At 40.2% G+C, this 26,261-nt stretch overlaps 2 protein-coding genes across 2 annotated transcripts in view; both read right to left on the bottom strand.

The window, feature by feature from the left end:
- Window positions 1-26,261, bottom strand: part of LOC134747409 (neurobeachin-like) — a 951,208-nt gene that overhangs the window by 470,093 nt on the left and 454,854 nt on the right. The window lies entirely within an intron of this gene.
- LOC134747332 (uncharacterized protein K02A2.6-like) lies at window positions 13,115-17,396 on the bottom strand. The gene is made up of 3 exons (XM_063681969.1): window positions 14,770-17,396; window positions 14,285-14,457; window positions 13,115-13,852 (listed from the first exon to the last, which is right to left on the bottom strand). Exons 1-3 carry the CDS (start codon window positions 17,237-17,239, stop codon window positions 13,115-13,117), a joined length of 3,381 nt encoding a protein of 1,126 aa, XP_063538039.1. The 5' UTR covers window positions 17,240-17,396.

Below are 26,261 nucleotides of genomic sequence, written 5' to 3'. Positions count from 1 at the left end.
GAGATGCCCGCTTATTCTTGGTGTGCCATGTATCTAAAATTAAATGTAGATTTTATCACGAAATGTATGGGATGACCTCTGCAGGTCATGGTCTGACGACCATGATCTTTGGCACGCAAAATAAAAATCATCAATATACAATACAATGAATACCTCTATGGGTTTTCTGCTGGAGAAAAAAAGAGGCCAGAGACGCCCGCCGTCAACATGGTGGACCAGTTTTACCTAATTACTTAAGAGGAACAATTTACCCGACCCGACAACCCTCGACAGAATCTCGTGGCGCAAAATAATTAGGAGAGCCGACCCAACCTGAAGTGGGATGGAGCAAGGAAGAAGAAGAAGATACAATACAATGAATATACAATGCAAAGAAATACAATACTTTAACCAAAGGTTAGGTTAAACGTGGGTTTAACAAAGACACCGGAGCATCGCCACAACGACCGGTCTTGCTCTGACCATATGTTTTGATTGTTTGTTTACCCTGCGATGACTTATTGCCCGGTCTATTAAAATTGATATCTGTGGCGTCCTATTTATGCATTACAGGGGGTCCATAAAGCGAAAGTTTCGGACACACTACGGTCGGAATGCGGGCAAGGACAGTAAAATTTGAATTTAATCGGAATGGCCCTGGCTGCTTAACTTTTACATTCTATAGTGACTACACAGCTACACACTAGGCTAGGGGCCGATTCGAACACAAATGGATGTTAGTTTCATCTTGACGGCCTCCTAGGCGATCTAGCCCATTCGGTAGTGATAATGCTTAAGCAGCAGGAAGTCATATGTGTGTGTAAGCGAGTTTCTTTGTGTGCTTACCACAAATATTTGTTCCTTAGGTATGGGTGTTTTCTATGTAGACAGTGGCGTGGGCGAAGCGGGCTGTCGCCTACGGCCTCGCGCCCCTAGAGGGGCCTCGCGCGAGGCATGTTTCGGGCACAGTGAAAGAAAAGGGCCTCGCCCACGGCTGGATTAGTTCACGTTACGCCACTATATGTAGACAATATATCGTCGTCAAGTACACACCACACAAGCCTTGTTGCGCTTACTACGCACCGTCCCCCCGGCCGCGAGAAGGCCATTGATGGGGGGGTGTGTGGGACTCGCCGCTCCTGTCCTGAGCGGAGGGAGAACCTGGCCCTACCCACTAAACCCACTCCGGCGTCTCATCCTCTTTGCCGTTTGTGAGGGCGCCATGGGATCGAGTACACTCTACCATGGATACATATACAGCCTTTCAAACACTACAATTTCCCAAAAACCTTCTGTCACCTTGTTGTTCATGAAAACACGTATCGTATTTCCAATCCAATCATTATTGAGGAAACATGTTATTCCTTATTTTCTTTAGTGGTCTCATAACGGAAGTCTGCACCGGAGATGAGAACATAAAATATATCGAATGATGCTTTATTCCGAACAATCGTTCGCAATGATTGATCATTCGTGAATCTTATTGCGACGACACACGTTCTGTAGTTTGTCAGTTATGTCGGTACAATACTTAATTCCAACGTGTACAATAGAACAGGAAATTGTGGGACAAATAAAACAGGACAGTTGGTCTGCATCCGAATACAATTTGTATTCTTTCAGCGGCGTTCATTAGGGATGCAGTAGCTAGTGATGTGTTCAGGGTAATATTCCTTCTTTTTCTTACGGCTCGGCCACGACTGCGCGATTCGCGACGGCGGCGGCGACAACCATAGGTGGGAACGAAAGCTCCGATCGCTGTGTTCCGCTTCAACCTATGGTTATCGCCGCCGCCGTCGCCGGTCGCGCAATGTCGTGGCCGAGCCGTTATGGTGCCATATCCTATCGGATGTTGGCGATCATAATGCGAGAATTTCCTCTAGGTACAGCTACTCTTTGCCGTTCTAGAGAATGTGGCGGCGTCTTTAGTACCGGTCTAATCCCTAATATTGCTACTCATAATATTTCTTAAATAGATAATATTGACGGTAAGGCATTGTAGTTTTCCAATAATGTGCCCTGGAATATTCTTGACTTGAGGGAACATGTTAAACGTTTGATCTAGTCACGAGAATATCTTTCCTTTATACGTAACGTATAACGTAAGTTAGTACGCGATTAAGTCCCGGGTTAGTTTTAAATTATGAGTGAAAATCTAGTTAGTTTAAATCAGTATCTTTCTTTTAATTAAATTTTGCAATTTTGTAGGAAAAACAACACCATTTTTTTATACATAGCTTCTTACTACATATTAAGGCCGTTCCATCGGTTTGCCGCTGTCTCTGTCACATTTCGCAAAAAGAGCGGGAAAGATCATGCGCGCCAAGTGTCAATTTTGATCGAATTTTGTCGATTTTTATTTATTTTAAAAACGTTACCCTACAATATCGAAATACGAAAGCTATGAAATTACTATTTAAGTTAAGATTGTTGTTTCTTCTTTTTTTTGTTTATAGTATCACATAATAAATAACCGAGTAAAGTTGGATTAAAAGTCCGAGGTAGAGGTTACTTTGGGAATTAATTGTATCGAGCGAAGTGTCATAATTGGTGTATCGTAAGCTATGTTATTAAAGATAATATAGTCAAAAACTACATATATTTTTTCCACGTCTACGAATATCAACGCCTCTTAGAAAAACAGGATCATATAAGGAGATTTTTCGCCTTCTGGCTCAGGGAACCGCCTTAATAATATACGCAAAAACGGGAATATAACAGCGACCCATCACTTATTATTATTATTTATTAAGGAGACAACACAGAAAACATACATGGGATGAACAAAGAACTTAAAATAGTATAAATGTCCTTAAATACAGATGCTTCCATAAACGTATCTCACGGGGAACATATATATGTATAATTTACCACTTAACTTACTTAACTAACATGCGGTTCGCAACATTACAAGTGTTGAGAGAGACTTAGTATTATCATAGAGTAACTTATACTAGAGCGGTACTGTCATAGTAAATTTTGTAACCCCAGTAAATTCACTGCCATCTGTCGACACACTTTTAAACTAAAAATAAATATTTATAAAAATACGATAAAATGTATTTAAATATGGATAAATGATTTTTTTATTTGCATTAATTATTTTTATATCATTTTGACCCATGTTCTTTCACTGGTAACATTATAAATAACAAACGAAACAGTCAACGCCCTCTATACGAGTGTAGGCCAAAACTAGTGGCGCCATCTGATCGAGAATCAAATTTTCGTGATTTTCGAGGCACGTTTTTTCCTTAGACTGTATCCATCTATTACGGAGTTATATCTATCTTTGGTATTATAATATATTATGTAAGTATGTACGAGTACTTAGACTTATGTGATAGGAAGAAAGAAATAAAAGTTTCACTTTAAAAAGTTACCTAGATGTTTGTGAACATTAGTCTCCGTCTTGCGAATCATTTAATTTGAATAGGGTTCCGTGTCCGTTCCTGGGTCCTTGCTTGTGGTCAAATAATTATATTAATATTCACCCTTAGACCAGTCTTAGTAGGGGTTCTGTTAATCCTTGACCTGTTTATACAGGCTAGCAGTTTGACCAAATACTATTTATTTACTAGCGTAATATGCTCTTGACTTCGTCCGCAATAGCTCTAGAAGTTAACTCAATCCTATTTATATTTACGCTGCGTCTTACGAGCGAACAACTCGCGAACGCGAAGCGAAGCGGCGCGGCTCGGCGCGGCGGGTCCACGGCGTTCGCAACGAGATCGCCCACGTAGGACACTTCTATAGGTATCAAAGGATTGATTCTCACCGCGCGGCATCGCTTCGCTTCGTGTTGTTCGCCTGCGTAGTACGCTGCGTTAGTGACTACGCGTTAAAAATATCTTCCATACTGTAATATTTATAATTAGCCTATTATAGCCTATATATATGGCCTGGCATTCTACAGTGAGTGTGTGTGTGTGTGTGTAAACTGTAGTGTATCGGTCCAATGGTTCAATAGCCTAAAATCTCTTTGTTATCACTTGTCAGTTTGCGGATTTTATCGCTTTCCAACCTAAATCCACATTCGTTTCATCCATTGCCTGCAAAATTCTGAAAAGATATCCACCAAAATAAATCAAATTTGTGTCAGTGTCAATGGCTATATATTTATATAACGGTTTCCGAAAAGCGCCGCCCGGGAATCGAATTTGGGACCCTGAGCTACCCAAATTGATTTACCTTACCCTTCACCCTGGGGTTGGATATAAATTCGAGGTGATTTTCTAGTCGAAGATTGCGACATAAGGCGTGTTGAATTTAACGTGGATGGTTAGACATTATGATCTGACGTAAACTGGGGGACCGTATAATAGAAATTTGAACAAAATTCAATAAACTGACATGACATTATATGCCCATGCCGCCGTGACCCAGGTGGCCGAGCGGCTTAGGCATCTGCCGCGATTTCAGGATGCTGCTTTGATTCCAGCATTGGGTACTTGAGGCCTTGGTAAATTTTTCTTTCGTTTATGACATTTATTTGAATTTATCATTTATATAGTAGTGTCTACTTGAAATTTTAACACAAGTTTTAAAATATTTTCATTAAAATAATTTAATTTGTGATGGTATTCAAATTGAATAATTATACATAGAGCTACCAAATGCACAATAAAAATGCTGATTCGGAGCCAATTCAGGTCACGATCTGTTTGAAATGTTTTAATGTCGGTTTTTAATTGCATTTTTAAACCAGAAGCGCCTTGAATATTGATACCCTTTAGTGTACTTTTTTGTTGAAAACGACGCACATGATTAGATTAATAGAAACAAGTTAAAAACTGTAATAGATGTCATATATTAAAGAAAAAGTGACGAAGCCCTCCAGTGGTGAAGGCCGGATTCGAACCGGCGTCTTTAGCTATCGCGGCTAACGCCATGAACCCCTAGGCCACCAAACAAGTTACTTTAGCTTATTATGAGAAGTATTCAATTGTATTAATAACAATTAATCGTATTAAATTAAAACATCGCTCAAAAGTATTATTATCACATGCTGAAATGAGGCCGTGGCACTTTATTCTTCCTACGTTTTTCTTATACATTATCTTTTTTGTGTCGTTTGTATGTTTAATAATTCTATTTCTAAATGATTAAACACATAGAACTGAGTCATTCCAATCCTTGGAGACTCGCTCTAAGGGTCTCAAGCTCGGTTCTCCATACGAACGTAGTTCCGCTCTCATTTTAAAACGAGTAGCCAGTTTGCTCTGAAACTTTGTACTTACAATAGGATAAGGTACATCTATGTCTCTATTTAGTTTATGTAGCTTCAGATACCATAGTTAAAAAATACAGCGAATTTACGTTTTTCATACAAAACGTGTATTTGCTCTATTTCGTTTGTTTTATAAACTGGAGCTATATAAACTAATCGTAGACCTAGACATACCTAATGTCATTGGATGTGCAAAGTTTCATTACAATCCAAAACGTAGTCTTAAACTGAAAACGGAACCCCGTTTGTATGGGAAGGTGAAATTCGGCCGAGCTTGCCGGGGACTCTTAAATTGACATCTCATTCAAAGTCGTAAAGCCTATTCAGCTTCATTCAAACATCACCAGTTACCTTATACAACATGATCCCTAATCCCTTAAAATGTATACGTAAATGTAGTTCAAGGGATAATGGTCCGCAAGTGTCCTGATTAACGGCCATACATTATCTAGGTCCATCAGAGGGATGGTCAGCATTTGCTTGTTGATAGCGGGTGTCATTTGTCTGCCGACCTTCCACAAGGGCGGCGGGGGGAGCGGTTGACCTGATTCATTGATTTTGTACTGTACTATGTAATAAGATTGAATATTCTAAGAACAAATTAAATTACTTTCTTATGAAAATATTTTAATTTGTGTTTTTACAAGTAGTCACACTATTATTTAAACTATAAATAAAATAAATATCATATACAAAGGAAAAAAGCACCACAACAGCAAACAAGCAGCCAGGGGGCGCCACAAGCCCTCGGAAATTGTAATATACTTGGAAATTTCGACCCATGCCACCGAGCCCGGGTGGCCGAGCGGTTGAGGCATCTGTCGCGTAAACGGAAGACGCTGGTTCGATTCCCTCCCCGGGCACTGGAGGCCTTGGTCATTTTTTCCTTTGTATATGATATTTATTTCGTTTAAGGTTGAATATGATATATATCAGGTGTTGACTGTACAGTGGCTGACGTGGGTGCGGTGTGTCGCAGGGCAGATTAGACTATGGTTTAGGTACAATGTTACAATCTAGAAAATTGGCATATAATCAAGTGTAGTCGTATTTGTTATCATGCAACCCAGCGGGCCTAAGATTGCTCCGTTTTTATCGTCTTTCTGTTGTTTGTGTGTACTATGCCTTACCCACATGGCATCTATCCATATTAATATTATAAATGCGAAAATCTGTCTGTCTGTTTTTTTTTTAATACTACGTCGGTGGCAAACAAGCATACGGCCCGCCTAATGTTAAGCAGTCTCCGAAGCCTATGTACGCCTGCAACTCCAGAGGAGTTACATGCGCGTTGCCGACCCTAACCACTCCTCTCCCTCGAGCTCTGGCAACCTTACTCACCGGCTGGAACACAACACTATTAGTAGGGTCTAGTGTTATTTGGCTGCGGTTTTCTGTAAGGTTACCTCTTCACGCTGAAAACGCTGAACCGATTTAGTTGAAATTTGGCATAGAGATAGTTTGAGTCCCGGGGAAGGACATAGGATTGTTTTTATGTCGGAAATCATCTCTAAAGAGAGTGGAAAAGGAGGGTGAAATTGAGAGATTTAATGGATTGCCTGATAATTGATGTCAAGCAATTAAGCTTATGCTCAAATTGAATGATTGCTTACACTTTATCCAGGCGCTAAACTTACTCTAGCTGCTGTTACTGATTCCACGCAGACGAAGTCGCGGGCAAAAGCTAGTAAGTAGTATATAAAGCCATGTACGCGGTAATTAAGACATCTATTAGGTACCTACTCGAATCAAGTTGTTTCTTTAACACCCGATATTGCATTGCGGCCCTATCGTCGTGTTACCACCAGGGATCTCACGAGAAAATATTCAAACAGACTTATATTTTCAGGAATTGAGATAAAATGTAAGTAAAAAAAATCGCGCAAGGACCATATATTCCATCGCAAGTTTCGCGCGACGTGCCATATCTTTTGTTCCCTTATCCTAGCTTTACGCCCACTGACTGACCACCGATAGACCGTATGTCTGTTCAATGAGGGCTATCGTTTTTTTTCTCACCAGTTGGCGCCTCTGTTGATGGTGGTCTTCTTCTTTTAAAATTATGGCTTCAGCCCAGTGGGACTATTTCGCCAGTATCAAGGTATTAAGAGGTGTAAAAACGACAAAAATTGTACGGTTGTACTTACAAGACAGTGTACGGTGATTTGTTAGCTCTTGTAAATCGATAGCTAGACTTTACAAGAAGCACGTGGACTACCGGCCGTTGACTCCAAGATGGTGGTTAAACGCGCTTTAAAATTAATTCTCCATTCACTGCACACTACCACATTAGTTTACTGTATAATAAGCTATCGATATTACACTTTAAACAATATTAATGAGCAAAAAACAAAGTAATTAATCACGATGCTAACTCTCAAGATGGCGCTCGAACCGGAAGTCTGATGGTGGTCCAAAAGACTAAAGAACAGCTGTCAGTCATTGAAGTGACAAGTGACATTTGACATTTCGAACTATGGAAAAGACCACCATCTACACGCGCCCCTAGCGGCGAATTCATACGCGTTAGCCCTCATAGGGCTTACAAATTGCCAGTTAACAGTGCGGACGACGGTATAAATGGTTTGGTGACAGACAGCGTAGTTATTTATAACGAAAGTTAAATCGCGGTGGCGTTTTGACAAGCGAGAGTGAAATGCGAGTGCGAATATATGAGGGTGAATACAAACTGAGTTGACAGATGGAGTTATTTGAGGAAGGAGTTGTTTGGTGTGCAATTCAAACGGAATGTAAAAGCGCTGTGAAACAAATGAAATAAGAAAAAATCAAATCGAGACATACAAATTTTGAAAATGGCGCCCGCTAATGAAAAAAAGGGAGGGAGGGATTGTTTTTTTTCTTACTATAGCAATATGGGTACCAAATGAAAGCTAGTGGAAAGACCATTTTAAAAATATATGTAAACAATCTGGTTTTTAGTTTGTGTTAATAATAGTTGCCGTTCAATGTAACAGAAAATTATACTTTTTTTCAACTTGATGTACTTTTCTTATTTTTGGTTAATTATTTTTTAACATTATATAGAGGATATTCACAGTCACTTTGTATGTATTTTGGAATAATCCATTCAGTCATTTTCAATTTAGAGCAGTTCAAAGTCAACTGTGGATTGTGAAATTTTTGAGTTTTCTAATAATTTGTTAGACGAAGTAGTGAAAATGTTACAGTATGTTATATATTTGTGATCTACTCACAAAGCCCTTTCATTTGATACCCCACATGGTATGATTTTAAAAAAAGTAAAAAACTTTGTACTGCCGACTTTTTGACGTCACAGCAACTACCCCTACCACTTTCGCGCTTGTCATCTCATATATTTGTATTCAGGACATCACACTGAATGCACTGATACCAAATATGTTCCATATCTGCGACGAAATGAGCGAAAAGTAACCTAAAGTCTGTTCCGAGAAGCCACTAAAATGTATCTTAAGAATGAGGAGCTCCGCGATTATTAAGAATATCTTATTGAATCGGGAGCCCCTCCCCCCTCAGCGACCCCCCTGACCGGCCGGTGCTTAGACGTTTATCTGTGACAGGCGAGATTACTCTGTTAATTCTCTGCCGCCCTGGTGTATTTATTTTATACAATTATTTATTGCCTGCAACCGGCTGCTCTCAGACAGGGGTACGAAACTCCTAGGTTCGGGCAAACTCGGCTCCGCTCGGCTCAGCATTGCTCCGAGCAATTATTAGGGTTGGCACAACTTGACGTCCCTTTGCGTGCACGACCACAGATAAGATGACTTAAATTTTGACAACCCTAAATAGCGGAAAGGGATAGTGCCATATATTAGAAAGGGATAGCATGATTCGACCCTGAACCGCTGTCAAACTTCGTTCGCTGACAAATCTACAGAAAGTTTCTTTTCTGTGCGGTAGTACTATTATTTATTCTGTGCCTCAGAGTAGATTAAAGTATTTCTACATTCGAAATAAAGGCGAAATAAAAAAATCAGGCCGAGGCTGTGGTATCCCGCGGTCGCGAGTTCGAGTCTTGCCCGAGACAGTGAGTTTTTCACTTATCCTTTAAGCATTGTGGTATAGTTTTTAGACGTTTATGCATAATTCAAGACGCATTTGCAGTAAAAAGTGGAAATGGAGTTCCTAGCTAAGATGACAATCGCACATCGCAAACGAAAAAAAAACTATCGCGATGTGGGCGTCAAGCCAAATGTGTTATGTATTTACTCCTAATTTTATGTTAATTTACACCTTTACATTTTACAGTTTTATGTTTTTCTAATTTTATTGTGCAATTAAATCAAATTTATTTTATTATTTATTTTCTTCAATGTAATTAATTATTTATTCAAAATTATTTTAATGTTCCATATTTTGCATGTCGAAGTGGACAAGCAGATCCCCCGTTATATTAGATAATTTAGCGCGGCGACTGCATACGTCACGGCCGAGCCGGTTCTCAGCCGACCACCTTGCGCACGCGCACTCTCTCGCGGGCCGCGCTCACCAGTCAATCAGCCGCCTTGACGCGAAGTGCATGTCGCTGCGCCGCGTATTGCACCGCAAATTGCATTGTTTTGTATTCGCTCGCGCCTGATAGTTTTAAGTGCCTATCTATCTTTCTTCATTTCTCCTTCTGTAAATACTCCTATATACTCTGTACCTTTAGACCTGTACCGCTGGCTATATTTTGACCCCTAGGTTATAAAAATATTAAAGTCTATTCTGTTTTCGCTTATGAATACTTTGTTAAGATGTAAATCTTACATTTTGTTTTGTGTCATATATATAATTTGCTTTTCTAGTAATTTGTTATTTTGTGGTAATTATTTTTTATTTTGAATTATCTTGGAGAAAAAAATATTCGAGAGAAAACATGTAACTGTGTTGCATTTAGGATAGTGTTTTTAGTGTGAAAACATAGTTTGTGTCAATTACGTCCACTGCAATCTGATACTATGTCATAATATTCTAAATGACACAAAAAAAAATTAGAGTTAAAAAAAATTACTTAGGTCGAATTTAATCGTTTAAATAGTTCCATTAAATGATTTTGTGTCTTATTAAGGCATAGCTTCATAAGATATTTGATGATTTTGTTGTAACAGGCTGTCACCGTTACAAAAGAATATTAAAGATATTAGAGTTTACATCTTATTAATTTGAAATGCGGGATAAATAAGATGTATGAATTTGTGTCACTTGCATCCACTGCATAAACAAATATTACAAAAATATTATTTGCGTTCAAACGAAGCTAGCGGGCGGTCTGAATGGGCAACGGAGGCCGTGCAGGGTGGGGCCGCGGCGTGACCTTGCCGTACGCAACGCATGTTTACTTCGCCTGTGCGCCAAATTAACGCAACTTATTCAAAGAAGTTACGCAAACAACACAACAACAAGCAACAAGCAAGCAAAGAATGCGTCGAATTATCTTTTACCTATTTAAAACTCATAGATATTGTACAATGTCACCATTATGCAAAAGAACTGTAAGTACATGTTTGATTTGCGAGCGAGCTGGCAACAATGCGCAGGGAAATCTTAAAAATATCGCGTTTACGTGAACGCCACATACATTTGTGACAGTGATAGGGAAAAGGTACCAATAAAGTAAAATTTGGTTATTAATACCGTGACTTTCTTTCATTCTTTGATAAAAAAAATTGCTATTTATGCAACAAGTGCGGAAATCATCTTTACGCACGTGTATCATACAATGTTTTACTATGCATTGTGCGAGTAAATAAAAAAACATGTCATGGCAAATAAGTTTAATTATTAAAAGGAGTGTTTTAAATCGACACGAGTTGCGAATTACCTATTCGCACGTGTATCGTACGTTTTACAGTACATATGGCCCTTTAAACTTTCGACATATGCACGGTAAGTGCTCTTTTTCGCACTAGTGCGAGAAAGTAGCACCATATGTACTATAAAAAAAAATTGAAAACAAAAAGCACTTGTGCGGAAAAGCAGTACTTTCCGCACGATATGGCTCCGTAGGAAACGCACTTTTCGAGCACATGCATTGTAAAAAAATATATAGGACTGTATCTCCTAAACCATGCGTCGTAGCGCAAAAATAATAAAATTTTCGTTCCCCTTTAAGAAACCCTTAATTAAAACTTAAAAAAAAACCAGGAAAAAAACTTTATAGAGCTATTATAGCTATATATATAGATATAATATCTCCTAAACCGTGCGTGGTGGCGCAAAAATAATAAAATTTTCGTTTCCCTTTATGCAACCCATAATTTATATTTAAAAAAAAAACGCAAAATTTAAAAAAAAATCATTATAGGGCTGTATCTCTTAAACCATGCGTCGTAGCGCAAAAATAATTAAAAAAAAACCCCTTTAAGAAACCCGTAATTAATACTTAAAAAAAAAAACAAAAAAAACCAGGAAAAAAAACTTTATAGAGCTGTATCTCCTAAACCGTGCGTGGTACCGCAAAAACAATAAAATTTTCGTTCCCCTTTATGCAACCCATAATTTATATTTAAAAAAAAACGCAAAATTAAAAAAAAAAATCTTTATAGGGCTGTATCTCCTAAACCATGCGTCGTAGCGCAAAAATAATAAAATTTTCGTTCCCCTTTATGCAACCCATAATTTATATTTAAAAAAAAAAACGCAAAATTAAAAAAAAAAATTATTGGCTGTATCTCTTAAACCATGCGTCGTAGCGCAAAAATAATTTAAAAAACCCCTTTAAGAAACCCGTAATTAATAAAATAAAACTATGAAAACGGATTATATCGCGTATATTGAATTTATACTACATCCCGACGTTTCGAACTCTTTACAGCGTTCGTGGTCAACGGGTGACTGAGGAAAAATTACAAAATGCAAAAATACCCACATACTAAAATAATGAACAATCATAGACTACAAACTTTAAGGCTGGTTGTACATGCAAAATCGGTTCATAAGGCTAGTTATACACTATAATTATTTTTCAAGTAAAGATATATATATATACGCGATAAAAATAAACTATGCCGGCTCCAACCCTACACCACGGACCCGAGAAGATTTAATTCCCTCCTAAATTGTAGGAGGGTATCCCAATATGGGACCGGCAACAAACTCGGCGGGACACATCTTTTCAAAACATCAGAATGTCCAGCATCATCCAACACTACGGTCTCACAGTCTATGTCTCGCTTGCTCCTTTATCAGGTGGACTACAGGATCCCAAGCTGGTGGTAGAGAAAAGCCATCTTCCCTATTAAAGTTTGGATATTTCTTAATCTCAATGGCCTCGCGCAGCATTCTGGGTATGTAACGCTTCTCCTTGGCAAGAACCAGAGGCTTATCAAACTTGATTGAGTGATTGGCTTTATCCATGACATGCTCACAGACAGCAGACCTAGGTCGACGGTGCTTGACATCAGCTATGTGTTCCTTCACCCGAGTGGAAATGCTCCGTTTCGTCTGCCCGACATATGATAGGCCACACTCACAGTCCAGCCTGTATACTCCTGCAGTCTGTAGAGGGGTATTGCATTTTACAGGCCTCAGGAATTGTGACATCTTCTTCATTGGCTTGAAATATGTTTTTATAGAAGCACGCTTCAAGATGTGGCTGATCCTGTCCTTGACCAGAGAGAGTCCGTGAGATCATGGTCAGTTTTGACGTCCAGTCGCTATTTACAAGCCTACCGGTACAAGACTGCATTGAAATTGTCAAGAAGAGTGAGAAATAGGGGTGAAGGGGTGTCCGACTAAGGGTTGCAGGAATAACACACGTCCGTTCGTTGCAATATTTAATCGAGACAAAGGAATCTATATCTACCTACTTTATGTGTTACCTATATTTTTGGCTAAGTACCCACATACATCACACCTCCCCACTTAATCATGAAGTAATATTAATTTATACATTACTACAGTACTTTAAACTAATTATAACTAATCTATCTCTAGTCTAAGTCTACGACTTGGCAACGGCCTCAGCGTCATCGGCGATCGCGCTGGTGGACGAGGATGTGGGGAAGGATTAGCTGTAACGTCTACATCTGACGTTTTATTAGGTACTACCTCCCCCCTTACTGTCTCTGTCTCTACCTCACCCCGATCCACCGAACCACCAGGTTGTACCTCGTCTCTCTCTAATTGTTCAGCCTGCTCATCCCCGTTGGCCCCCCGGTCCGTAGGACACGGAATGCTCGACAAAGCTGATGATCTGCGCCTGATTTGGTCTACATGTCTAACTAGAAGTCTCCCGTCTCCGCTATCCAGGGTATACCGACGTGAACCCTCCTTGCCTACAACAGTACCTTTGATCCATTTATCGGCACCAGTATAATTACGCGCCCAAACGGTATCTCCCGTTACCAAGTTTCGCTCCGCGGTCGCGCTCTGAGCGGCCTGCACCTGGTGGCGCTGCGCGTCACGGACCCGGTCTTCCAGCCCACGAGCACTACGTAATAAGTCTAACCTCGAGTTTAAATTCCGTTTCTGTAGAAGCATCGCTGGGGTTTCTCCTGTGGTACTATGAACGCTATTCCTATATGCTAGCAAGTAAGTTTGTAAGGCGACGTCTACATCTAGCCCGTCCCTAAACGATTTCTTTATCGCCCGTTTACACAACTTTACTGCTTGTTCTGCAGCTCCATTGGACGCCGGGTGGTACGCGGGTGAAAATGCCTGTTCAATGCCGTTTTGCGTTAAGAATTGTTTGAACTCTGCGCTTGTAAAAGGCGGTCCTTGATCTGAAACTACGACTGACGGTAGCCCAAAGCGAGCGAAAGTCGCCCTAAGTTCCCTAATTACGGCGGACGAGTTTGTACGTGACATCTCAAACACCTCAATCCATTTAGAGGTCGAATCAATTAGAATTAAATAGGTCCTACTTTTATATTGCAAAAAATCTACGTGAATCCTAGTCCAGGGCTTCGTAGCATACTTCCATGGACTGGGCGTAGCCCGTGGCGGTGCGACCGCCTCCGCTGCACACGTCTCGCAACCTCTACACAACGCCTCCACCTCCGCGTCTATGTTAGGCCACCATACATAACTTCGCGCCAGTGATTTCATTTTAACAATACCCATATGACTAATATGCAGCTGTTTAAGTACCTTTTCACGCAGCGAAGTAGGTATAGTCATACGATATCCCCACATCAAGCACCCGCGGTCAACATACAACTCGTGTCGCCTTATAAAGTAAGGCTCTATCTCTTCGTCGGGACAGCTAGCCGGCCATCCTGATTGCGCGTACGCGATTACCCTACTCACTAACCTATCCTTGGCTGTCGAAACACGTACATCATTATTAGTTACCGGTAGAAAGTTTTCCACAAAATTCACGTAAGTGACTTCCTCCTCTCTACCCGCTGCACCCTCTTTTACCTGAGGTAACCGCGATAGTGCGTCCGCACAATTTTTTTTCGATGCGACATATTCAATTTGATAGTCGTACCCCGATAAAAGAACCGCCCATCGTTGTATGCGCGAAGCTGCCATTACCGGAATTCCGACCTTATCTCCAAAAATGTACGTGAGAGGCTTGTGATCAGTTCGTAATATAAATTTGCGACCGTATAGATACTGGTGAAACTTACGAATTCCGTAGACAATTGCTAGTGCCTCCCGGTCTATTTGTGCGTACGCACGCTCCGCCGCTGTGAGCGTGCGCGAGGCATATGCCACGGGTCGCTCACCGTGCTCCGTGACGTGCGATATCACCGAGGCAACCCCCACTCCAGATGCATCGCAAGTCAAAATCAGGGGCAATTCTTCTGAATAATGCGTTAGCACTTGACTCGACCCGAGCGCCCTCTTGATTTGTTTAAAAGCCGCCTGACATTCCCTATCCCACACGAACTTAACTCCACTTTTTAATAAATTATACAAGGGTGCCATTATACTACTGACATTACCGACGAACTTCGCGTAATACATTACCATTCCTATAAAGGCCCTCAATTCGGATACATTACGTGGCGCCGGCGCGGCCTCGATGGCCTTTACTTTTTCTGGGCAAGTATGTATACCATCTTCACTAATAACGTGCCCTAGATAATTAATCGATTTAGCAAAGAAAGCGCATTTCTCTTTTTTTACGCGCAACCCATAGGCTTGCAACCGCTCGAAAACCTTAACTAAATTGTCAATGTGCGATTCTGTGTTGCTGCCCGTGATAATCACGTCGTCAAGGAATACGCCTACGTGTGGTAAGTCCGCAAACATTTGTTCCAACCGTCTCTGAAATATACCCGGGCTCGAGGACAATCCATACACAAGACGATTATATCGAAATAAGCCCTTATGAGTATTAATCACGGTGTATTTTCGAGAATCGTCTAGCTCAAATTGCGCGTAGGCCTGCGATAAATCGATCTTACTAAATCGCTTTCCGCCATACAGGCGTGCTAACAAATCGTCTACCCTAGGTAACGGATATCGATCGACTTCTAGCATTCTATTTAAAGTTAGTTTGTAATCAGCGCAAATTCTTACATTACCGTCCTTCTTTACTACCGGGACAATGGGTGTAGCCCAGTCCGAGCGGTCAACGGGGGTGAGCACACCGTCGCGCACCAGTTGCTCCAGCGCGCGCTCCACCGGCGTGCGCAGCGCGTACGCCAGGGGCCGCGCGCGCAGGAACACCGGCCGCGCCCCTTCCCGCAGGTGGATGCTCACGCGACCGCCGGTGAACCGCCCCAAACCATCCGCGAACACGTCACAAAATCTGGAACTAAAATCCGCCAGGTTAAACTCATTTTCATCTACCTCGGTTCTATTAACATTGCAAGGCCTGCATGGCGTAGGTATGGGTATATTTAATTCCGCCAGCCATTGTCTGCCTATCAACATGGATTTACCATTTTCAATTACATACATCTCCAAATATTCCTGCTTATCTTTATATTTTACAAGTGGTTTTACTACACCCACCGGCTTTACAAGTTCTCCCGTGAAATAACGTAATCTAACATTACTACTATAAAGTATTAACTGCGAAAACAATTGTTCGTAAACTTTTTTGCTGACGCATGAAATCGCACTGCCTGTATCACATTCCATGTCGAGGTCAATACCCTGCACATTCATTTTCATAAAAATGGGTTTGTAATCCGCTGCCTTTAAGTTATTAACATGTATAATAATTACCTCGTCACTCATGTCACTGTCCTCACTATATGTTTCCCGCTGACTGGTTATATTGGTAACTTCCACGCTGTGAGTATCTGCCATTAATGGACACACCCGCTGCAAGTGTCCCTGCTTGTTGCACACCTTGCATACATAGCGGGCGAACCGACAGGTTTCTGTGCCGTGCGTCCCGCCGCAAGCCTTACAGTGTGCATCACGTCCTTTTCCCGCCGACGGCGCCGTCGCCACCTGCCAACCGCTGGCGCGGGCCCCACGCCCAGCGCTGGCGCCTCGCTCTGCGCCCCGCGGCCGCCATGCTCCACGCGTCGCCTCGCCCTTAATACGACGTGACGAACTCGCCGCTATCGCTTGACAAGACGCCAACGCACTTGTCCCCTCGCTAGCAGGCTTCTGTGACCCCTCGACCATAGCGGCGTCCTTCTCAGCCGCTTCCATACTGACTGCCAGATTAAAAGCTTTAGTGAAATCTAGGTTATCCTCTGCAAAAAGCCTTTGTCGAATGGTCTCGCTGTGAATTCCGCATACAAACTGATCCCTTAAACTGTCTTGGAGCCCCGTCCCAAAGTCACACGTTTTAGACATTCTTCTCAAAACTGCCACGTAATTAGACATCGACTCACTATCTCCCTGTTTTCTATGCCTAAATTTATAACGTTCTGCCAGTACACTGGGTTTTGGTTGCAAATGCTTTTCTAAAATAGCAGTTAAGTCGGCGAATGTTTTTGAAGTAGGTTTATCCGGCGTGCATAAGTTGACTAGGAGTTCATAACACTCGGCGCCAATCACGGTCACTAACGTAGCCACTTGCAACTCGGCTTTAATGTTGTTACACAAGAAATACTGTTCAAGTCGTTCTACATACAACCGCCAATTGTCCGACGCGACTTTAAACTCGCCTATTTTGCCTATTGACATTGTTTTTTTTTTTTTTTTTTTTACCACACGCACAGAACACGCACTAAACGGTCCGAACTGCTCGTCGCCACTGAGAAATAGGGGTGAAGGGGTGTCCGACTAAGGGTTGCAGGAATAACACACGTCCGTTCGTTGCAATATTTAATCGAGACAAAGGAATCTATATCTACCTACTTTATGTGTTACCTATATTTTTGGCTAAGTACCCACATACATCACAAAGAGGTTATGTGAGCAGAACATGTCAGAGGAATATGCTAAGCTGTTGGAACATTGCCTTACATCTGGCTACTTGCTATGGAATGGTGAATTCTATCTTCAAGTCGACGGTGTGGCCATGGGGTCTCCGGTGTCTCCAGTAGTCGCTGACATCTTTATGGAGGACTTCGAGGAGAGGGCACTCTCATTGGCTCCTGTGCGACCGAAGATATTTAAAAGATACGTAGATGACACTTTTACTATACTTCCAAAAAGTAGTGTTTCAACTTTCTTGGATCACCTAAATTCCATCCATAGCAAAATAAAATTTACTATGGAGTTGGAAAAAGACTGTTCTCTCCCCTTCTTAGATGTATTGGTAAAAAGAAATCCTGATAACACCCTAGGTCGCACTGTGTATAGGAAACCTACTCATACTGATAGGTACTTAAATGGCAAATCGCATCACCATCCCAGTCAACTTGTTACAGTAGGCAAATCTTTGTTTCAGAGAGCCCAGAGGATATGTGATGACCAGCATCTGGCCGCGGAGCTCCAGCATGCCAGGCGCGCGCTCCAGGCAAACGAGCTCAGGATACCGCGGGTCAACCAGAGGTCCCACATTAAGATCCCCACAGTCGAGCGCAGGCCTGCCATTCTGCCTTTTGTCAGGGGGGTCACGGACAGGATCAGCCACATCTTGAAGCGTGCTTCTATAAAAACATATTTCAAGCCAATGAAGAAGATGTCACAATTCCTGAGGCCTGTAAAATGCAATACCCCTCTACAGACTGCAGGAGTATACAGGCTGGACTGTGAGTGTGGCCTATCATATGTCGGGCAGACGAAACGGAGCATTTCCACTCGGGTGAAGGAACACATAGCTGATGTCAAGCACCGTCGACCTAGGTCTGCTGTCTGTGAGCATGTCATGGATAAAGCCAATCACTCAATCAAGTTTGATAAGCCTCTGGTTCTTGCCAAGGAGAAGCGTTACATACCCAGAATGCTGCGCGAGGCCATTGAGATTAAGAAATATCCAAACTTTAATAGGGAAGATGGCTTTTCTCTACCACCAGCTTGGGATCCTGTAGTCCACCTGATAAAGGAGCAAGCGAGACATAGACTGTGAGACCGTAGTGTTGGATGATGCTGGACATTCTGATGTTTTGAAAAGATGTGTCCCGCCGAGTTTGTTGCCGGTCCCATATTGGGATACCCTCCTACAATTTAGGAGGGAATTAAATCTTCTCGGGTCCGTGGTGTAGGGTTGGAGCCGGCATAGTTTATTTTTATCGCGTATATATATATATCTTTACTTGAAAAATAATTATAGTGTATAACTAGCCTTATGAACCGATTTTGCATGTACAACCAGCCTTAAAGTTTGTAGTCTATGATTGTTCATTATTTTAGTATGTGGGTATTTTTGCATTTTGTAATTTTTCCTCAGTCACCCGTTGACCACGAACGCTGTAAAGAGTTCGAAACGTCGGGATGTAGTATAAATTCAATATACGCGATATAATCCGTTTTCATAGTTTTATTTCATGAGTAACTATCGCGGTAACCGAAGACAATATTATGTACACCGTAATTAATACTTAAAAAAAAAACAAAAAAAAAACCAAGAAAAAAAACTTTATAGAGCTGTATCTCCTAAACCGTGCGTGGTACCGCAAAAACAATAAAATTTTCGTTCCCCTTTATGCAACTCATAATTTATATTTAAAAAAACGCAAAATTTAAAAAAAAAATCTTTATAGGGCTGTATCTCCTAAACCATGTGTCGTAGCGCAAAAATAATAAAATTTTCGTTCCCCTTTATGAAACTCCAAAGTAATATACAAAAAACACAATGTAAAAAAGAAAAAAAGAAAAAAAAAACAATAAAAAAATCTTTATAGGGCTGTATCTCCTAAACCATGCGTCGTAGCGCAAAAATAATAAAATTTTCGTTCCCCTTTATACAACCCATAATTTATATTTAAAAAAAAACGCAAAATTTAAAAAAAATATCATTATAGGGCTGTATCTCTTAAACCATGCGTCGTAGCGCAAAAATAATTTAAAAAACCCCTTTAAGGAACCCGTAATTAATACTTAAAAAAAAAAACAAAAAAAAAACCAGGAAAAAAAACTTTATAGAGCTGTATCTCCTAAACCGTGCGTGGTACCGCAAAAACAATAAAATTTTCGTTCCCCTTTATGCAACCCATAATTTATATTTAAAAAAACGCAAAATTTAAAAAAAAATCTTTATAGGGCTGTATCTCCTAAACCATGCGTCGTAGCGCAAAAGTAATAAAATGTTCGTTCCCCTTTATGAAGCCCCAAAATAATATACAAAAACACAAGAAAAAGAAAGAAAAAAATAATAACAAAAAAACTTTATAGGGCTGTATCTCCTAAACCGTGCATCGTAGCGCAAAAATAATCAATATCCGTTCCCCTTTAAGAAGCCCCTAATTAAGATTTAAAAACGCAAAAAAGAAAAAGAGAAAAAAATCATTTTAGGGCTGTATCTCCTAAACCGTGCGTCGTAGCGCAAAAATAATAAAATTTTCGTTCCCTTTTATGAAACCCCAAAGTAATAACAAAAAACGCAATGACAAAAAAAAAGAAAAAAAAAACAACAAAAAAAACTTTAGGGATGTATCTCCTAAACCGTGCATGGTAGCGAAAAATAATCAAATTTTCGTTCCCCTTAAGAAGCCCTTAATTAAGATTTAGAAACGTAAAAAAGAAAAAGAAAAAAATCTATATAGGGCTGTATCTCCTAAACCGTGCGTCGTAGCGCAAAAATAATCAACTTTTCGGTCCCCTTTATGTAACCATTAATTTATACAAAAAAAAACGCAAAAAAAAAAAAGTTTTTTTTTATAGGGCTTGATCTCCTAAACCATGCGTCGTAGCGCAAAAATAATTAAATTTTCGTTCCCCTTTATGAAACCCCAAAGTAATATACAAAAAACACAATGTAAAAAAGAAAAGAAAAAAAAAAAACAATAAAAAAAACTTTATAGGGCTGTATCTCCTAAACCGTGCGTCGTAGCGCAAAAATAATCAAATTTTCTTTCCTCTTTATTCAACCCTTAATTTATATTAAAAAAAAAACGCTTTCACTAAACTGCTGTAACTCGGAAACTTAGAATCCACAAAGGGGACTTTACTAAATTATGACACATATTAAAGCCTGACCAGTAATATATGATCATTGTCAAGAGGGCGCTGTTCATTCTCATGTATAGGGTGACAGTTCAGTATAGTATGAAAAAATATTGTATTTAATGAACATCATCATCAATGTAATTAATGTTGCTTGCCACGCTTAAACATAACAAAAATCACAATAAATTGCGTCTTAAAATAAACTTAAAAAGTCTACTAAAAATCGAAACAAAAGTAATTTTTAAGTCGCTGTTGTGACATTCTCAATCAAAAGGTAGGTACCACTTTGTCGTTTACCATAAAGACGAAATTTGATTATATCTTTATACAAATAACCTGTCAGAGAAAGTGGTACCTTTTGATTAGGAACGTCACAAATGTTGGTCAGTATGAGGAGTGCAGCCTACAGTTTATTTTTAATTATATTTATATACCTACTACGGTAAGATTGATAAGACAATGTAATTATGCCTCCGAATGAAATAAATACACTGTATCGCAAAACTAATTGGCGAGACAGCTCATAATGCCATCTCTTGGTTGGTCTTAACAAGGGTAAAGGAGATAGTATTAAGATCTCAGTCGCCAGCTGATATTGCGGCAAGTATAATAAGCACCCCACCCGCGTAGGTACCCTTCCCCGCGCACGCCCTTCTTGCTCAATTGAGTTTTATTTTGCCAGATAGTAAAAAAACCGTGGATCAAAATGACCCAAACTATGAATGATGTCTCAATGTGGTATTATAATATTGTAGACGTAAACTTAATAATATGAATTTTTTTTTGTGGCAGATACAGGGTGTTAATTAGAAAAAAAATTTTTTTAAATAAAAGCGGTGGATGAATTTGACACAGATTTGTTTGAATAACATATAACAATGTTCTGTAAAGTACAACACTTCACTTACCGACTCTAATATTTTTTTAGGCGTTTTAGGATCAATATTAGGTATTTATTAAATGCCATTATACCCGTGGATGAAAATGACACAAAATGCGTGTGTACGTCGGAAGCCACTTTGCCTTTACAGGGAAACAAATAATTTCGTCTCGAATATTTTTTTTACAGAATGCTGATTGAAAAAAGAAATACCTAAATTTCTACCTAAGCAAATACCTAGGATGACACAAAATATTATTTTTAGGTTTAATATATGGTCTGGAAACTATATATAAAAAATAAGCAACATTAATATTCTTATAACCTCAGAAGTTATTGGTACAGGTCTACTTCGCTTACGCTTGTGTGTGTGTGCTCAAGAATAAAACAAAAGAACATATCGCTTGTTTACTTTCTACGCCCGAAGCCGTGCCTATAGCAAGCAAGTGGATAGGTGTGGAGTATTCCTGCGTTATTACGCACCCCCCCATTGGTGACCCCGACGTGATTCAGCCGTTAAGTGCTCGGCGCCATTTTGTAACGGTACTTCTTTGTTTGGTTCAGTGCCGCTGGTGTTAGTCATTCTGAGGTGTTTAGCAGGGAGTCACCAATGTGCCAGCTAAAGGCCGCCATTACGTGTCACGCCGGCAGCACATGGGTTGAATCACTCCCACTGGTGTTGTTAGGCGTAAGGAACTCCTTCAAAAAAGACCTCCAAGCCTCCTCTGCGGAGCTCGTCTACGGACAGCCCCTGCGAATGCCTGGTGAATTTTTCAACCCAGGCGCTGATCCATTTCCTGATGTGACGGACTACTTGTCTCGGCTTCGCACGTTCACAAAGAACTTGCGCCCGACACCAGCTTCCCGTCACGTGAGTCAGCGTCGTACATTTATTTTCAACGACCTAGCAACGTCTTCTCATGTATTTCTCAGAGACGATACTCTGTTCAAGTCGTTGAAGCCAGCTTACACGGGCCCCTACAAGGTCCTTCAGAGAGGTCCAAAGGTATTCACTCTGCTCATAAATGGTAAGTCTGTGACAGTATCTGTAGACCGCATAAAGCCAGCCTACATACTTCACGACACACACACCAATCACATTACACATGAAACACAAACACATAACAACTCCCACAAAACAACCACCACCGGTTCAGCTTTGAATGAGGAAAATGTCGTCAAACGTACACGCTCAGGTCGTGTAGTTCATTTTCCAGACTATTATCGCCCTTAGCCGGTCTCTGGGGGGGGGGGGGGTGATGTGGGCGTCAAGCCAAATGTGTTATGTATTTACTCCTAATTTTATGTTAATTTACACCTTTACATTTTACAGTTTTATGTTTTTCTAATTTTATTGTGCAATTAAATCAAATTTATTTTATTATTTATTTTCTTCAATGTAATTAATTATTTATTCAAAATTATTTTAATGTTACATATTTTGCATGTCGAAGTGGACAAGCAGATCCCCCGTTATATTAGATAATTTAGCGCGGCGACTGCATACGTCACGGCCGAGCCGGTTCTCAGCCGACCACCTTGCGCACGCGCACTCTCTCGCGGGCCGCGCTCACCAGTCAATCAGCCGCCTTGACGCGAAGTGCATGTCGCTGCGCCGCGTATTGCACCGCAAATTGCATTGTTTTGTATTCGCTCGCGCCTGATAGTTTTAAGTGCCTATCTATCTTTCTTCATTTCTCCTTCTGTAAATACTCCTATATACTCTGTACCTTCGCTTACGCTTGTGTGTGTGTGCTCAAGAATAAAACAAAAGAACATATCGCTTGTTTACTTTCTACGCCCGAAGCCGTGCCTATAGCAAGCAAGTGGATAGGTGTGGAGTATTCCTGCGTTATTACGCACCCCCACAGCGATCACAGACGAAACGAAATATCACGTCACGTGATCATTTCCATACATTATGCCACTTTCGATTGGCGTTTTCTATCAACGATTGTCACTTGGCTAGGCCCCCTGGTCAGTTAAGTGTGGTAAAATGTGCCTTCTACCTAAATGAACGTCACTAACATCAATGCTCAATTCAATCGCCTATCCAAACATTTACACCAACAATTTATTGATACCTAGGTACTACCTATTCCACAGACTTATTCAGATATTTTTGGTACGATTCCAATATTAGACTTATCTCAGTACATACCTTTTGCAACGATATATCAGTGAGAACGGGATGCAGATATTGGTATGACATCGGTATTATATTTTTAAAATAGGAATACTCGTCGCGGAAATGCAGACCGGGCTAGTGTTTCGCCGCGGCCGTAAATACTCGCGTCGGTCGTCAATAACCGCCATTATTTGCCCAGGCCAGGGATCGCGGTCGTCAATGACTGCTTTTATTGCCTTGGGCCGTTGACAAATCGCGGCTTGCGAGCTGCATTGTATGCGGCTTATTCAGCTCTCCAAAAAAACATACACAGTGGCTCTTTGAAAAACTTTATTTTTCTAAAAGGTTGCCGACCCCTCCGCTCTGTGTTCCAATTGCTAGCGTAAGCGAGATTGCGTTTTTCGCCAGCGTAACGTGACCTCAAGGTCCGTATTAAGTATGTGTATCCGGAGAGCGCACGTATATCCAAGCAATCATCTCCCCAAGCGGAATAAAAACTCAATCTACGACTTTCACTCATAATTTTCATCATATTTTTTTAAAACGGTCCGTCCACTCAGTCCGTTAGGCCCGTTCTGCCAGTGACTACGGACGTAACGTCACATTCGAAACGTCAGGCCAAATAATAAAAGTAAGCTAAAGTGGTCGAATATAACCCATATAGGCATACCTATGTCGGCCGTTGCAAATGTTTTTAAAGGAATTCGGAGTCGAGAGGTAACCCTACCCTAACCGCTTGCTTTGAACTCTATTGCATAAGTAATAAAGGCTATAATAACTAGCAAACTGAATTGAAGGCTATTTATTCGGCCCGGTACCTAATGTGCGTTGATAATTAGGGACCGAATGGCTGGCCATCTGTATGCATAAGCGAACTGACTTATACAGAAAACATAATTGTGCCATTTTCGACCAAAAGGGTACTTATTGTCGGTTTTCAATAAGGTGCTATTTCAATATAGCTTCAATGTGAAATCAACCTTATCGACGATCGAGAATGTGGTACCTTTTGGTTAAAAACGTCACAATTAATGTCAATTTCATTATTTTGCCTTTTTTTTTCGACGTTTCAGCTAGGCTTACATAGCTTGCATGGCTTGAAGATTTGACTTATACAGGGTGTGATGGTTGAATGGGACAAATAATTTTGTATGTAGTACGGCCAGCATCAAATAGATAGTGACGGCTAAAGTGGAAATTTATCGTCACATACCTTTGTTAGCATAAAAATGAGATATTTTTTGCCACTTAACAGTAGTGTAGTAGGACAATTTTACACAAACAGACCTAGTCCCACAGTAAAAGCATTCGCCCACTCCGTGAACAAAAAAAAAGGCTGTATATGTATAGTTGAGTTCGTATTGTACTGTAAAGGAATTTGATTTCTGTTCCACCTTTTAACCTTGTCACAGTGACAATCAACATGAAAGCCGCTATTGGGTACCTCGTATTGTCACGAGGTATGAAAAGGCACTGAAATAAGATTTCTTGATTAAACATACATGCCAACAACAACAACAACACAACAATTAACAACAACAACACAACAATAACAATGTATACAATTTATGTATATGTATATTTATGTGTATGTTAACAATTTTTGTTTTTTTACAATAAAGTGATTTACTACTACTACTACATACGTATACAGGGTGATCAATCCAAATGGGTCAGTAGGGAGAAGTCAGAAACTATGCGAGATAACGACATCTGTTCTTAGGGACCATGGCTTCGATTTCAGATTAAATAATAATGGCATTTTTTTTATCTCTCATACATAACCTTATACTTTCAGGATCAATTATACAAACAAATACTACACGCGATTACATAAAGAATATTGACCAGGTTCGATTCCCGGTTATGTATGAGACGGAGAGTTTAAAAAAAAGTTTAAATGTCATTAGTTCATTATTATTAAATCTAAAATCGACGCCATGGCTGATGGTTCCTAAGAACAGATTTCGCTATCTCTCATAGTTCCTGACTTCTCTATACTGACCCATTTGGATTGATCACCCTGTATACACGCCTAGCAAACATCAATAAATTAATTTAATTAAAGTTAACTGGAAGAGATCCCTGAAAGGGATAAGTCCGCCTTTGTGTTTTTTGAGGGTTCCGTACCCAAAGGGTAAAAACGGGACCCTATTGCTAAGGCTCCGCTGTCCGTCTGTCACCAGGCTGTATCTCATAAACCGTGATAGCTATAGACAGTTGCAATTTTCACAGATGATATATTTCTGTTGCCGCTACAACAACAAATACTAAAAAGTACGGAACCCTCGGTGGACGAGCCCGACTCGCACTTGTCCGGTTTTTTTTATGTTCATTTTTGGTACAATAAAGTGTTTTACTACTCCTACTTACTGCTTAATATAAGTAATAAGTTAAAATATAAAATGTAATAGGTACACATCTGCTAAAAGAAATCTGTTTTGATGAATTAGGTATTTTAAATCTTAACCAACCGAACATTTGTGGATAAACTTCAGTTTTAGTGCAAAATCATATTCTATGTTTTTAATATGGAATTTTCATACACACTAACCTTTAATTATTTAGTAGCTTAGTAGATTTGGTAAGAAACTAGTTTCGATTACTTAACAAAAACAAACGCTGTGGTGGAGGCGTAGAATGCG

The sequence above is a fragment of the Cydia strobilella genome, chromosome 14, assembly GCF_947568885.1.
Source record: "Cydia strobilella chromosome 14, ilCydStro3.1, whole genome shotgun sequence".
NCBI classification, from domain to species: domain Eukaryota; kingdom Metazoa; phylum Arthropoda; class Insecta; order Lepidoptera; family Tortricidae; genus Cydia; species Cydia strobilella.
Note: the sequence above shows the minus strand (reverse complement) of the source record. Positions and strands in the feature narration are given on the sequence as shown.